Source organism: Bos javanicus, chromosome 2 (assembly GCF_032452875.1).
Source record: "Bos javanicus breed banteng chromosome 2, ARS-OSU_banteng_1.0, whole genome shotgun sequence".
NCBI lineage: Eukaryota > Metazoa > Chordata > Mammalia > Artiodactyla > Bovidae > Bos > Bos javanicus.
This window is the reverse complement of record NC_083869.1, coordinates 18,268,497-18,282,525: the sequence shown is the minus strand read 5'-3', so window position 1 is coordinate 18,282,525 and position 14,029 is coordinate 18,268,497. Positions and strand designations below refer to the sequence as shown.

Sequence of the window (14,029 nt, the reverse complement as noted above, 5' to 3'; positions counted from 1 at the left end):
TAATTGTTTTTAGGAGAAAGGAGAACAACTAAAAATTCTAGACTGAAAAAATAGTGTCGAAGTGCTCAGATATTCTTCAAATCATAGAATATCATGGGCATTTTGAAGAATTTGTCATTTTGGATGTTCTAAAACATTTTCATGTTTTAATTAATCTGAAAATGTTCCAAATGGGAAAACTTAAGATTCTTTAAAAATAAAAGACAAGGAGAGGAGCAAATAAATTATTCAGGGCAGAATTCTAACTCTAACTGGTTTTGGTTTTAACTGCCCTGGTTTCAGATGGTTTCAGAGAGGATATTACACACAGAACAGTTCCACAGTGAATTTAATATTTTATTTTCTTTAGGTCATGGTTTTCTGAAAGTATTTCTGATATTTAAATCCTAGGGGATATCAATTATTTCAAATTCATGTGCTTGTTTTTGGTGGTAAGTTTATTTTAATAGAAAAGCAATTCCAATAGGTAGTGGTACCATATCCTGGAATTTCAATCCCATGGAGCGTTTGAATTACTGACTTAGTCTACAGCCAAGAACCTCTGTCATTTGACAACACTGATTTTCACTTTAAAGAGGGGTGGGGTGAGCCTATTCAGTCTAGCTTCAGGGATATAGATGTTACAGGTGATCTCTCATATAGATTTTTTTCTAGTACTCTGAATTTTACTTTTTAAGGCAACAGCAATAGCTATTTCCTATTGAAGAAACTACCTGGGTCACATCTGCATATTATATGGACATATATTTTTCCTAGAGGCCTTATAGATAAAATTTATAGCCCAAGCATCTCCCTGTGTATAAAGGTATGGACTTTTCCCGCTTATGACTCATGGAGACATGTATAATACCCAGTCAAGCCGCTACTTTGGGGGACACACTTTGAAGTGGCCTCCCTGGTAGCAACTAGAGCTTTTAAGATATTAGTATTTTCACAGGTGTTAAGTACAACAACAATCAGGGGATAAGAAGGCCGACTGTCTTCTCACTTGTACCTTTTGGTGGTGGTATTGTCCTTCTGGTAACAGGAGCTTGTCTCTCTGGAACACCTTCCTCAGAGACTTCCACCTCTTTAAAGATATTAGTATTTTTTAATTGAGAAAAGGCAAAGACAGGAAGACATGACTTACAAAGAAAGTTAGGTATATTAACAGACATTATAACTTTAAATGAGATTTTTTTTTGTTCTAATAGTTTATCATTATTTGTTGTATGAATGGGATTTGACTTTTTAGGGGCAAACCATAGACAGTTCCTTGTCTTGGGTACCTTAGGGACTCTAAAGATATTAGTATTTTAGCATTAGAGATTGTGAAAATCTACATAAAGCAGTGAACGTATTTTGCAGACTGATGAGGAAAGATTTTATTTAGATTTTCATAGCTAAGAATTATACCTTCGGTTGGAAGATGCTCTGGAATTTGGGGAATAGCCTCAGGTAACTCCACCTCTGGAAATACTTCTCTGGCTGTATCAGGTTCTTTAAAGATATTAGTAGGTTTATACTTAGAAGTTGTAAAAACAGTAAATTATGTAACATGCAATATTTGAGTCTTCAAGTCAAAGATATTCATCCAAGTTTGATGTTGCTGAAATGTACCTGTAGTTGCTGGTGTTTCTCTCTCTTTGGGAATAGTCACATATATTTTTTCCTCTGGAACAACTTTCTTGGGTGGTTCAGGCACTTAAAAGATATGAGTACAGTTATGTTTATTAACAGTGGAGGAAAGTACTGAGTTTTTAAAATGAGCCAAAAGTAAATTTTCTTCACTGGGTTATTGGTATTATATACCTTTTGCTGGTTTGGTTTTTGTTTTTTGAGGATGAGTCACAAGCACTTTTTCTTCCAGAAATGATTCTTCAGATACTTCATAAACTTTAAAGATATTAGTATATATATAATTAGAGGCATTTCAAAGTGGATGAAGAATATCATTAAGAAAAATATAACACACCATACACATTCATAACTCAAACGACAGTAGCACATAGACCCAAATTAGTGACAATAACGCACTGGCCTGGAAAAACTCTCATTTCCAGGTTTCTGGTACAGGACTCTCGTCACTTCTTTATAAGCATGATGGTAAATTGAGGAATTCACTGGTCAGGGACTACTATATAATTCTTCTACTTTGTCTGCAGAAAGCTACTGGTAAATATTCCCTATGGTTAATTTTTATGCATTTTTTTCTTAAAGAATGGGATTGATGTTGAGTTGCACATCAAGAATTCTTGAATATTTGACCTACTGGAAATTCATCTAAGTCTCTTCCTGTTCCAGGAACCTAGTTACTTATATTTTAAAAATATAAACCAAATCTAGTTCTTGGCTTCATATTTAATATAAATGTGAAAACCATTTAGGGATTAGAAGAAAATAAAAATAAAAATGATTAAATATTTGGAAAAATTAGGCAACTGAAGAAATAAAGAATTCTCCAGCTTTTAGAAAGGAAGACTAGTTGATAATAATAACCAAATTCAAGTACACCAAGGGTATTCAAACAAGGGAGTCGTCATATATTTTTATCCCAACCTATTATTATAGGTTGACAAAAACTGGATTTAAATTTTAGATTCAAATAAGCGGAAACTGGCATTTTCACTCTTTAGATTATTAAATAGCATTCTACTTAGAATATTTTATTACTCATATTATTTTACTGTTTAAATTAATCATAATTTTGCATAATAGCAAAACCAAAAATGACTTGAGGATTCTTTTGCAATTATAATGGCCTTATAAATCTATGGGTATTTGAGCAGCACTGCCAAAATGTTTCCAACAATTATTGCAAAAAGTAAAAAATACTAATGGTGAAGTATTTTGATTCTACAATATCTAAGTAAAATATTATTATGAAGTTAAGGAAAGTTACCTTACGGTCTGAGAAAATGAATTGCTTAGAAACAGAAGACGTTTTTACAGAGATCACATTAACAAGACAATGATAAATTCAACAAGACAAATGACTTTCTAAAATTGGGCAATGGTATACATAAAGGATTTTTTTTTTTTGGACTATTTGTTTTTTAAATTGGCAAGGAAATATACCTTGTCTGAGGCAAACAGTCATTCAAACTATTTAATTTGAGCCAAATATTTTGGGCATGCTGGGCTTTTTCAAGATATTAGTACATTTACTTTTAAAAGCTATGAAGACAAACTCAGACAAACCAAAGAGAACCACCAATTTTTCTACACTCACTGTAAGTTGTTGCATCTTCAGAAAGAACTATGCGTGATATTTGTTCTTGAATTCTTTCCTTAGGCACCTCAGGAACTTCAAAGATATTAGTATATTAATTGCAATAAATAACTAATATAGCAAGAATATAAAGACACAAAATACAAATATATCACTCACACTCACTGTAAACCATGAATACTTAGACACAGTGTTATTTCCTGTTGTGATTAGCATCACTGTATACCTTTAGCTGGTGGAACTTCAGGCTTTTTAGGAACAGCTTCACGAACTTTTTCTTCTGGAACAATTTTCTTGGGTACTTCAGGAGCTTTAAAGATATGTGTTCGTTTTATTTTTAAGAAGTGCATCATTGGGTATAAAATATCAAGACAAAAAGGGGCATTTAACAAGGAGAATATCAAAAATCCCCAAATTAGGAGTCATCCAAACACAGTGAGTGCATCTCTCTGGATTGCCTTGTTGATGAATCCTTGATTTGCCATATTAGAAAGACTTCGCCCTTTGAATATAGCATCATTTTCTATCGTCATTCGGAACATGTTTGTTTCTAAAGCTACTTGACAATAGCTTCCAACATGAATTATTTTTGAAAAAGAGGTTGAGGGGTCAACATTTAAATACTGCTTAAGAAGAGGTTCAGTACAGATAATAACAACATTTAGGATTAGGTCTGTGTTCCCTGAAGGCTGTTGCAAAAGGTAGGATTATGTTGTGGGACATAAATTGAAATTTACATCGTTCAGCCATTTTGTGGTGTTGAGGGGAGAATGAGCTTTCTCATTCTTCATTGCAATAAGTGAATAAAAGGGAGTTTTGTGTTAGTGGTGAATCAGCAAAGGCAGATACCTTTAGCTGGTGCAACTTTGGGCTCTTCAGGAACATGTACTTTTTCTTCTACCACGATTTTCTTGGGTACTTCAGGTACTTTAAAGATATAGCAATAATTTACTTTTGAACATTCATAAAGATTTTTAACAAGCAGAGCACACGAGAAATGTAAACACAGAACAGAACACAGCCACAATATAAAATACAGACATCGCTTTATCAGGTACATTACAGTAATTAATATGAGTTGAATTTTGATAACACAAACAATAACAAAAAAATCCAAGGGAATTTCTCAGGTAAGAGTCATAAGAACTTGATAAGAAAAATGAGTAAGACATCTTCTCTGCTTTTTTCGCCTGTTTTGTTGGAATAATTGGCATTTTCAGTGATAACATTCTTAAATGCTTCAGAGACTTTAAAGATATAAGTATATATTATTTATTAAATACTATTTCTTATTTATGTTGTGAAATTCAAGAAGTTTAAAAACCTGAACAAAGCAAGGACATCAAACACAAAGTCATGATATATTTATATCTAGTGGGTCATTAAAATTAATAATCAACATAAAGACAGGGATTTATCAATAAGCATATTAGTGAATATAAAATCAAAGAGCACCAAAAGAGGAAAACTGGGTTCACTATTTGGTTAGCAGTGATATTCATTTTGGGTATTCTTAACAGTGACTATTTTTTGATAGAACTTTCTTTAACCCCTCACCTGCTTTAAAGATATTAGTTTGTTTTAGACATTCCAAAAACACAAAACACAGAAGAAAAACATCAAGGAGAATGCAAACTTGTAAAGCTGCCAAGCTGCTACTGCATGTAAAATTAGGTAAGTAATTTTTCACCAATAAAATACCTTTAGCTGGTGGCTCTTTTCGAGGAACAACTTTAGTGGGCGGTTTTTTTGGAGGGATGACTTTCTCAGATATCTCAGGCCCTTTAAAGATATTAGTGTTTCGGTTTAGAACCAACTTCTGAAGTGTAATTGTGCTCAATGACCAAAGTTAGTACAATGAGGGCTCGTAAGATGCTTTCTCTATTTATATTTTAAAAATTTACATCAGACCTACTTCCAAAAAAGACTTGATTTTGCTAACTTTCATCTAGATTGTAAATTTACTATGTATACTAAGCACATACACATTCCTTCCTATTGAAAGTGAAAGTTGCTCAACTGTGTCCGACTCTTGATGACCCCAACGACTATACAGTTCATGGAATTCTCCAGGCCAGAATACTGGAGTGGGTAGCCGCTCCTTTCTCCAGGGGATCTTCCCAACCCAGGGACCAAACCCAGGTCTCCCGCATTGCTAGGAGTCCCGCATTTACCAGCTGAATCACAAGGGAAGCCCCTCCTTCCTATTATACACATATGATTAACTTGTTCAAAAACTGGAGTGGTCTTGTAGGGGAAATATTTGTAAGTTTATTCTCAGAATATACTAGAATGCAGGTGCTGCTACCACACTTCATTTCCTTTCTTAATGTTGTTTCTCTTGAAAATATCATAAAATGGTGGAAGCTTTGGATATGTAATTATCCGTGTGTGAATAGCTGGTTGAATTGCTAACAAAGCAACAGCTGTTTTGCCTCGACTATAAGTTCCTCAGTGCACTGAGGAGTTTCTTTTTATTCAACTGATAACACTGGCTAGTTATTTTGGAACCTGTAAGGCAATGGCACCCCACTCCAGTACTCTTGCCTGGCAAATCCCATGGACGGAGGAGCCTGGTAGGCTGCAGTCCATGGGGTCGCTAGGAGTCGGACACGACTGAGTGACTTCACTTTCACTTTTCACTTTTATGCACTGGAGAAGGAAATGGCAACCCACTCCAGTGTTCTTGCCTGGAGAATCCCAGGGACGGGGGAGCCTGGTGAGCTACCGTCTATGGGGTTGCACAGAGTTGGACACGACTGAAGCGACTTAGCAGCAGTAGCAACAATCATGTAATATTCTTACTTGGAATTTAAAAAGAATCCACAAATTCATACAGTGAATTTTCTTATCTCTTCAGGAAAGTAGATATCAGATATTAGTATCTAATTGCCTAAAACTATACTCTGGTTAATCTTTACTCTGTGTCAATCATTGTTATCAAGTAAACTCATATTTCAAGTATTTCATGATTTTGTCAAGGAAAATAAGTGAATTTCTAATGTCCAAACTGAACATGACATTTACTTTTAAAAAAAGAAGTTAGGGCAACATATAACAATTTGAATATCTGTACAATTCTCTATACCTTTCGGTGGAGCTTTGGGTTTTTCATACACTTCCTCTTCTTCAGCCTCTAAAACTTCTATTACCCTATGGACTTCTTCAGCTCTGTGTACTTCTTCTTCTGCTCTATACTTTTCTACTTTGAGGAATTCTTCTACCTCATGGAACTCTTCTTCTTCAAAATACTCTTCAACCTCATGGAACTCTTCTTCAAGAGCTTCTTCTTGTGCTTCCACTATTTCTAATTCTGTTCTTTCTTCTACTACTTCCTCTTTGTGGAAAGCCACAGATACTTTTTCTTCAAGGACAGCTCTCCCTGAAAAAGCATCTATTTTAAGAGGCTCATTTTTTTAAGCACAGGAAAAATGAAGATGTAAATTCAAAATATAAAGAGAAACAACTGAGAAAAGCTTTCATGCAACGATACAAGGACATCAAAGATCTGCCCCAAAGTACCTTTAGCTGGGGGAACAACTTCTTTTTTAGGCACAGGGACTTTCTTTTCTGGGATTTTCTTTTCTGGGACTTTCTTTTCTGGGACTTTCTTTGGTACTTCGGGCACTTTAAAGACATAGTTTTAATATTTAAGACTGTGAAGAACAAGCTTTCATAAGCAAAAGACATCAAGTACAATCAAGACACGTTGACATAAAACATAAAACTCTTAATGAAAAGAGATTATAAGAAAGTTGAGGTTAAAAAGAAAAGATGTACCTTTAGCTGGAGGGGCCTCTTTTTTCTGAACAGGAACTGGTGGTTTTTCCTCAGGAACTTTCTTCGGCACTTTAAAGATATTAGGCATTTACAGTTAGCTGATAATACTCAATGATAAACATGAAATAAAAACATCAGAAATAGCATCAATATTACAACAATCAAAGTTTAAGAAGTCACTCTGTACTGTAAAATTGGACACCAAATTTAGAGGCAATAAAGATGTCTTCACTCATTTGTGCTATTCATACCTTAGAAGAAGGCATGTCCACAAGAAACCTGTGCCATCTTTTTGTTTTTAATAGCAGGGATTATCAATATTGAGCCTGATTCTACTATTTTTAATTTCATTAAGGCTTTTTTTAAGTGATTATCCTCATGAAGTACTTAAGCCTCAATACAGGTGTCACATTCTGCTGGGCACTATCACGTCTGCTGAGGCTCTCTACTGTGATAGAGACAGCATAACCTAAACAATTAGGAGGCTACTGAAGCATCAGCCTAATTAGGAGGCAAAGAGAAATAGTTGCTTTGTAATAACCTTGAATACTCTGGTCAGATATCACAAAAGGAACACTAGGCTCTTTAAAATAATTATTATCTAAGTATTAGAATAGATATCCCCCATAAAAAATACAGCAGATATAATTATTGTAATAATTATATGAGAACATTCTACTTATATAATTAATAAAATCTAGGAATGGAATGTTGAGAATAAAGATCCACTGTAATGTATATAAGTATTGGGAGATGTACTATTAACATTAAAATTCCCAGCTATTTAAAATAAGAATGTTCTGGAATAATTCACACACACACACACACACACACACATACATACAAATAATAATTCATTAACATTGCAAAATGCTAAAACAATCGAATGAATTATATTTTTACAGGTTCTTAATTAATTTCATAAGCTCTCTATTTAAATGACTCTAAGAAAGCAGTGAAAGAAGATACTTTTGTTTTTTAAAAAGAAGATGGATAAGAATTTAAAGATATTATTATCTTTCGTAAAAGGATTTGTTATACCTTTAGCTGGTGGCGCCTCCACTTTTTTAGGAACAGGAGTAGGTGCTTCAGGTACTGCCTTCTTAACCACTTCAGGCACTTAAAAGATATTTTACAGACATTTTGAAAAATGACATGCAATAAACAGAACTACCATATACAAAAAAAAAATCCAAACACAAAACATTGATTTATTTTACAAAAGATATTAGCAACCTACATGGTAATTACACATATGAAGTACTGACTCTAAAGGTGAGAGGAATATTACTTGGAAATCCTATAAGCAAACAAAGGTTTGCATAAACTATGCAAAGGACTGTCATAGTCTTTAGCAATGAAAGCCTAAGAATTATTCTCAAGGGCGAACACCATAGAAATAGGTTTTCCCCCACTTTCCTACTGAAGAAAAAAAACTAAGGATTGAAAACTAGGAGAAAGTATTACAATAGCAGCTGACCAGAAAAAATCAAAGTGTCAGTAACATAAAATTCTCTCTCTCATTCTAATTGTACTGCAAATGCAGTGGAACAAGTTGGGCAAAGAAAAGGGACACAGAGTTTCAGGTGCTTATCATAAGTAATCTTCAATTTATCACAGATACGATGTAAGTAAAGTATGCTAATATGCTAAGTCACTTCAGTTGTGTCCAACTCTGTGCGACCCCATAGACGGCAGCCCACCAGGCTCCCCCATCCCTGGGATTCTCCAGGCAAGGACACTGGAGTGGGCTGCCATTTCCTTCTCCAACTCATGAAAGTGAAAAGTGCAAGTGAAGTCACTCAGTCGTGTCCAACTCTTAGCGACCCCATGGATTGCAGCCTACCAGGCTCCTCCGTCCATGGGATTTTCCAAGCAAGAGTACTGGAGTGGGGTGCCATTGAATATTAGGTTTAGATGACCTCTGGGAAAGATAGCGAACGAAATGTCCAATCCATAAAATCAGCTGTACCTCTAGGTGGCGCCTCCTCCTCAACCTCCTCTACGATAGGTGCTTCCTCTGGGATCTCCTCTTCTGGAATAGGCTCTTCAGGCTCCTCAAACACTTTAAAAAGATTATTATTTTGTAAATTATTTTTCTAACCCATTTGGATATTAGACTAAAATGATACATCTGAAAACTGAGGTTGTGTGATCAGCATAGGTAACTCAGCCTTCTAAACACATGTGAAAACTCATTCATCCTTGAAAAAAGCCTTACTGAGTCTTCAAAATACAGTAGGCCCTTCCTAGAATTTTACAATTCTAGGACTTCAGAAAGAATTCAATTTAAATTATTATTTTTAATGGAGGTGGATTTTTTTGAAGTCAAACATTCACTTAGGAGTCAAAGTCAGACTTTCTGTACCAGTTACTCAGGTTTAACTAAGCACTCCTCTTGGAGAAGCTAATCCCACAATTACCAACCAAGTCATGTGATGGCAAACAGTTTCCCTTCAAAGATTTTCATTAAAGTAAAACAAACAAACAACAAACAATCACACATGTAAGAAAAGAGATTCAAATGGTTTTGTTTTGCCTATCCAATTTCTACTAGGTAAAGAATATTTTCTGGTAGAGTCCGAATATGTTTATTTTCTGGAGTGAAGTATGCATATACCTCTTGAAAATATTAGACAAAATAAGATGGTAATGCTTTTGAAAATGCTGTTTTCTTAAAAAGTCATCTACCTTCAACTGGTGGAACTTCCTCTTCTTCAGGGACAATGATTCGTTTTTCTTCCACCTTCTTAGGCACCTCAGGAACTTAAAAGATATTGATTGTTTTAGGCACTTAAAATGCAAGAACCAGGAGGAGCACATAAAGACCCAAGTTCCCCAGTTTTCAACACAAGAGAACTAATAACAGAATACACATGCACCAGATGAAACACTGACATTTCACAGCATTGTTAATGAGACAAAAATCAAAGGCTGGTGGTTCAAGATAAACACCATTCTATCTTTTACTGCTGGAGCCCCTACTTTTTTAGGAAGAGCAATGGGTACTTCAGGGACTGGTTTCTTGGTTATCTCAGGCTCTTTAAAGATATATGTTTAGTATTTTTATTTTTTTTTTTTACAAACAACATACATGGACAGATCAACATAAAATACGGAAACAGAGTAGAAGAACTGACATAGAACAAATATGGGTGCCGCAGAGTTTCAAGTGATGGCTACAGAACAGAGCACACAGAGCAAACGCTTATGTGGAACATCCATCCCTACGTGAAGAGCATCACAGTTCCACAGTGGAGGGGCGCAAACACATCCCTGTTGGGAGTGATGTACCTTTGGCAGGAGGAGGCACTGCTTTCTTAAGACCGGGTGGAGGCGCCTTCTTTTCTGGTTCAGGTTTCTTAGGCACCACGGGCACTTCAAAGATATTATTTTGTAAGTTCAGTTTCATGAACACAGAGACAATGGACACCACAATATTGTAAGTTATGTTAACCAATACTGGGAAACGGGCCATTCTGGCATTTACAGGTGAAGAAAGAAATGGCAGTGTCTAATTTGCTTGGGAAGAGCAGTACCTTTGGCAGGAGGAACCTCCTCTTTCTTGGGAATGATCACTTTCTTCTCTGGCACTTTCTTCTTAACCTCAGGCACTTTAAAGACATCATTTAATGATAAGAATTTATTGTAAAGGACAAAAAAGAGAGAACACAAGAAGTTCACACAGAGAGAGACTAACATGCAACAGTCGCTCAGGACAGGGATGTAGTGTAAGTCGGGAGCCCAAAGGTAAGGATAGAATTAGGTGTCTTAGAGGAAGGGATCAGCAACCTATTTGAATACCAGAGGATAGACGCTATCATTTCATCCACTTAAATGTCACTAGAAATTTATTAAATCATTATCTATAAAATATTTCTAAATTCTAACAATCCAATAAAGGATCAGCTTTACTGTTTTGTTGGTTATAAGACTATTTAACCTAGTGGAAAGGTCATGCTTATTTTAAGTAGTAATATCATAAATTTTGCAGAAAATATTGAGCTTTAAGGCATAAATATATATTGTCGCACACTATGCACTGATTGAATATGATAAATCTGGATACTATTTATTCAATCATAGAGTCCGTCTATATACCGTACTTTCTTTTATCCTCACAATAATATCTGAGCCCACTAGGTCTGATATTAGTTTCCTCACTTTTTAGGCTTAGATCAGTTAAAGGACTTGCTCAGGCTAACACAGCAAGATACATATTCAAGGCTAAAATCAAAACCTGCTGGGCTACCATTTATATGTATGTATCAGAAGACATACGCTATTAATCAGTGTTTTCACAAATGCATTATCTTTTATATTTTCATCTTGATGTTCTAAAGACACTTTATATAAATGATTGAAGGATGATGTTTAGGAAGATTAGTTTATCACATTTTTCAGGTGCTTTTTGCATTGATAACTTGGCCTTGTAAAATATCTATATGGAAATTATGATGTTTAATAAAATTATAGGGAATTGGGTAGAACTTTGGGGGAAATTTTAACACTTCTCTTCATCTTTGTTCCTGAATACTGCTTTATAGCCAATGAAAAGTGGATACCAGAATTCTTGAACATTTTCAGCAGTTAATGTGACTAGTTCATAAAGTTTCCTAAATCCCAGTTCTGCTATAATTTTCCTGGTGAAACTATGGATGAAGAATGTGTATGTACTTGGGGGAGGTGTACCTTTAGGCGGTGGAGGTTCCACTTTTTTAGGAGCTGGAACAGGGACTTTCTTCTCTGGTACCGGTTTCTTTGGCACTTCAGGCACTTTAAAACATTCATTTTAAAACATTAAAAAATCACATGTACAGTACTGGATATGCAACGAAAAGACACATGAGAATAGGACCACAAACAGCAAAATAACGTTCTATGCCATGGAATCTGAAAAGACACTCAGATTACTTACAAAAAACAGACACATAAGACAGACACAAAACAGTAAGAGCACACATGTCTGGACTGTTCTCTAAGATTTAGATGGTAGGAAACACAAAGAGTATAGCATCACAGATAAAATTAGAGATGAACAACAGGATGGAAAGACAGAATTCAACACAAAAGAGGTCTGAGGACTTCAAGAAGAGCTGCTATACCTCGTGCAGGTACTGGCACTTTAGGCTTAATTTCTGGAAGAACTTCTTCTTTTTCGGGTACCACTTCTTCCTCAGGTACAAATTCTTCCTCCTCAGGAGGAACTTCCTCTTCTTCAGGAGGAACTTCCTCTTCTTCAGGAGGAACTTCCTCTTCTTCAGGAGGAACTTCCTCTTCCTCTGGGAGAACCTCCTCCTCCTCCTCCTCCTCTAGCGGAACTTCTTCCTCGGGTGAAATTTCCTCTTCCTCTGGCAGAACTTCTTCCTCGAGGATAACTTCTTCTTCCTCATGGATAAATTCCTCTTCAACAACAATTTCTTCTTTATGTACAACTTTCTCTTCCCGGAGGAGAGCTGCAGGAATTGGAACTGGAACTGGCTCACGTTTCTTTGGCACTTTAAAGATATTTGTCAATTGGACAAGCATCACTTTTATGTACAATATTCAAAACAGTGGGACAACATGAAAAGCTAATATTCTGTAGTCAAAAAGCATCAACTGTTACCCACATAAGTCACTATAATTAGTGAGGCTGTAGAATGCCAGTTAGTTAGCCTTTTTGTTTTGGGTTTGTTAGAGATTAATGTACCTTTGGGTGGGGGAGGCTCCACTTTTTTCCGAATAGGTGTTGGCTTCTTTTCTTCTGGGAGGACCTTTTTGGGCACCTCTGGCACTTTAAAGATATTATTTTTCTTTAAGAATGTGTTCATTTATGTGTCTTAGAGCAACAGACATAAAAAAGAATCACAAAATATTTGACTTAAATATTTCTAACAAGACAGACAATTGTTTAAACCACATAATGTTATGGGAGAATTTATATATGAATATATATAAATGTTGGGCTTCCCCAGTGGCTCATGGTGAAGAATTCGTCTGCAACGCAGGAGACTTGGGTTCGATCTCTGGGTTGGGAAGATCCCCTGGAGGAGGGCATGGCAACCCACTCCAGTATTCTTGCCAGGAGAATCCCCATGGACAGAGGAGCCTGGCAGGCTTCAGTCTATGGGGTCGCAAAGAGTCAGACATACCTAAAGTGACTGAGCATGCATATGTAAATGTAAGGGTTTTTTCCCCATGGACTTTAGTTTACATGGTGAAGTGAGGTACCTTTTGCTGGTGGAGCCTCTACTTTCTTAGGAGCAGGAACCGGCACCTTCTTCTCAGGCACAGGTTTCTTAGGCACTTCTGGCACTTTAAGAAATAATTAGAGAAACAGTTTATCCAACCTAGAACTTTGAATCCAAGCATAGTCTCAAAAAGATTATGACAAGGTCATAAGAGTATGACCACATTGTTTCAGGAAGCATTTTACTTTTAAAATAAAATCTTTTCCATGAAGGAATACTAAAGCATTGCATCTCCAAGTAACACAGAGTTTAATTATTTACTCATGTGCAAATTTTAAGTGTAAAAAATGTTTATGAAATTGTAAGTTCATGTACCTTTGGCAGGTGGAGCTTCCACCTTTTTGGGAACTGGTACTGGCACTTTCTCCTCTGGTACTGGCACTTTCTCCTCTGGTACAGGTTTCTTGGGTACTTCAGGAACTTTAAAGACATAAAATTGGGTTAGTGTCACATTTTTCACCCATAGGTAAGAATTTAGCAATTTCAGGCCTATTGAAGTATCATAGATATTTGAACAATTTCACTTGAAGATTGAAAATAATAATAGCCACAAAACAAAGGCCTGGAAATGCACAAAAATTAAGATAAAGAACACTGAATAAACGCAGACTGCTATTAAAGACAACACACAATGTCTGGTAAATGATGATTTTTGCCCATCTTCATATTACAATAAAAATTTATTTTATTCTAAGAACTTGACACTAAAGAGGAGGAGTCAAACATCAATCACCAGTATGCTTTGATGGTAAAATTCAGAGATGAATACACAATAAACTGCTCCAGTTACCAGCTGGGAGGTCTT

The 14,029-nt window shown here is 35.7% G+C and overlaps 1 protein-coding gene across 2 annotated transcripts in view; it reads right to left on the bottom strand.

The window, feature by feature from the left end:
- TTN (titin) overlaps positions 1 to 14,029 on the bottom strand; it is a 275,391-nt gene that overhangs the window by 132,751 nt on the left and 128,611 nt on the right. Inside the window, exons 141-161 of one of the 2 annotated variants that reach the window (XM_061434167.1) lie at positions 13,540 to 13,644; positions 13,205 to 13,288; positions 12,684 to 12,767; positions 12,097 to 12,489; positions 11,684 to 11,767; positions 10,531 to 10,605; positions 10,286 to 10,369; positions 9,683 to 9,757; positions 8,964 to 9,056; positions 8,033 to 8,110; positions 6,992 to 7,060; positions 6,734 to 6,838; positions 6,300 to 6,593; positions 4,913 to 4,993; positions 4,061 to 4,138; positions 3,438 to 3,521; positions 3,212 to 3,286; positions 1,792 to 1,875; positions 1,600 to 1,683; positions 1,396 to 1,479; positions 995 to 1,069 (exon numbers count right to left, since the gene is read on the bottom strand). In XM_061434167.1, coding sequence (XP_061290151.1) covers positions 995 to 1,069; positions 1,396 to 1,479; positions 1,600 to 1,683; positions 1,792 to 1,875; positions 3,212 to 3,286; positions 3,438 to 3,521; positions 4,061 to 4,138; positions 4,913 to 4,993; positions 6,300 to 6,593; positions 6,734 to 6,838; positions 6,992 to 7,060; positions 8,033 to 8,110; positions 8,964 to 9,056; positions 9,683 to 9,757; positions 10,286 to 10,369; positions 10,531 to 10,605; positions 11,684 to 11,767; positions 12,097 to 12,489; positions 12,684 to 12,767; positions 13,205 to 13,288; positions 13,540 to 13,644 — 2,268 coding nt within the window. The remainder of the gene's footprint in view (positions 1 to 994; positions 1,070 to 1,395; positions 1,480 to 1,599; positions 1,684 to 1,791; positions 1,876 to 3,211; positions 3,287 to 3,437; positions 3,522 to 4,060; positions 4,139 to 4,912; positions 4,994 to 6,299; positions 6,594 to 6,733; positions 6,839 to 6,991; positions 7,061 to 8,032; positions 8,111 to 8,963; positions 9,057 to 9,682; positions 9,758 to 10,285; positions 10,370 to 10,530; positions 10,606 to 11,683; positions 11,768 to 12,096; positions 12,490 to 12,683; positions 12,768 to 13,204; positions 13,289 to 13,539; positions 13,645 to 14,029) is intronic. The other variant, XM_061434175.1, reaches the window with a different exon arrangement.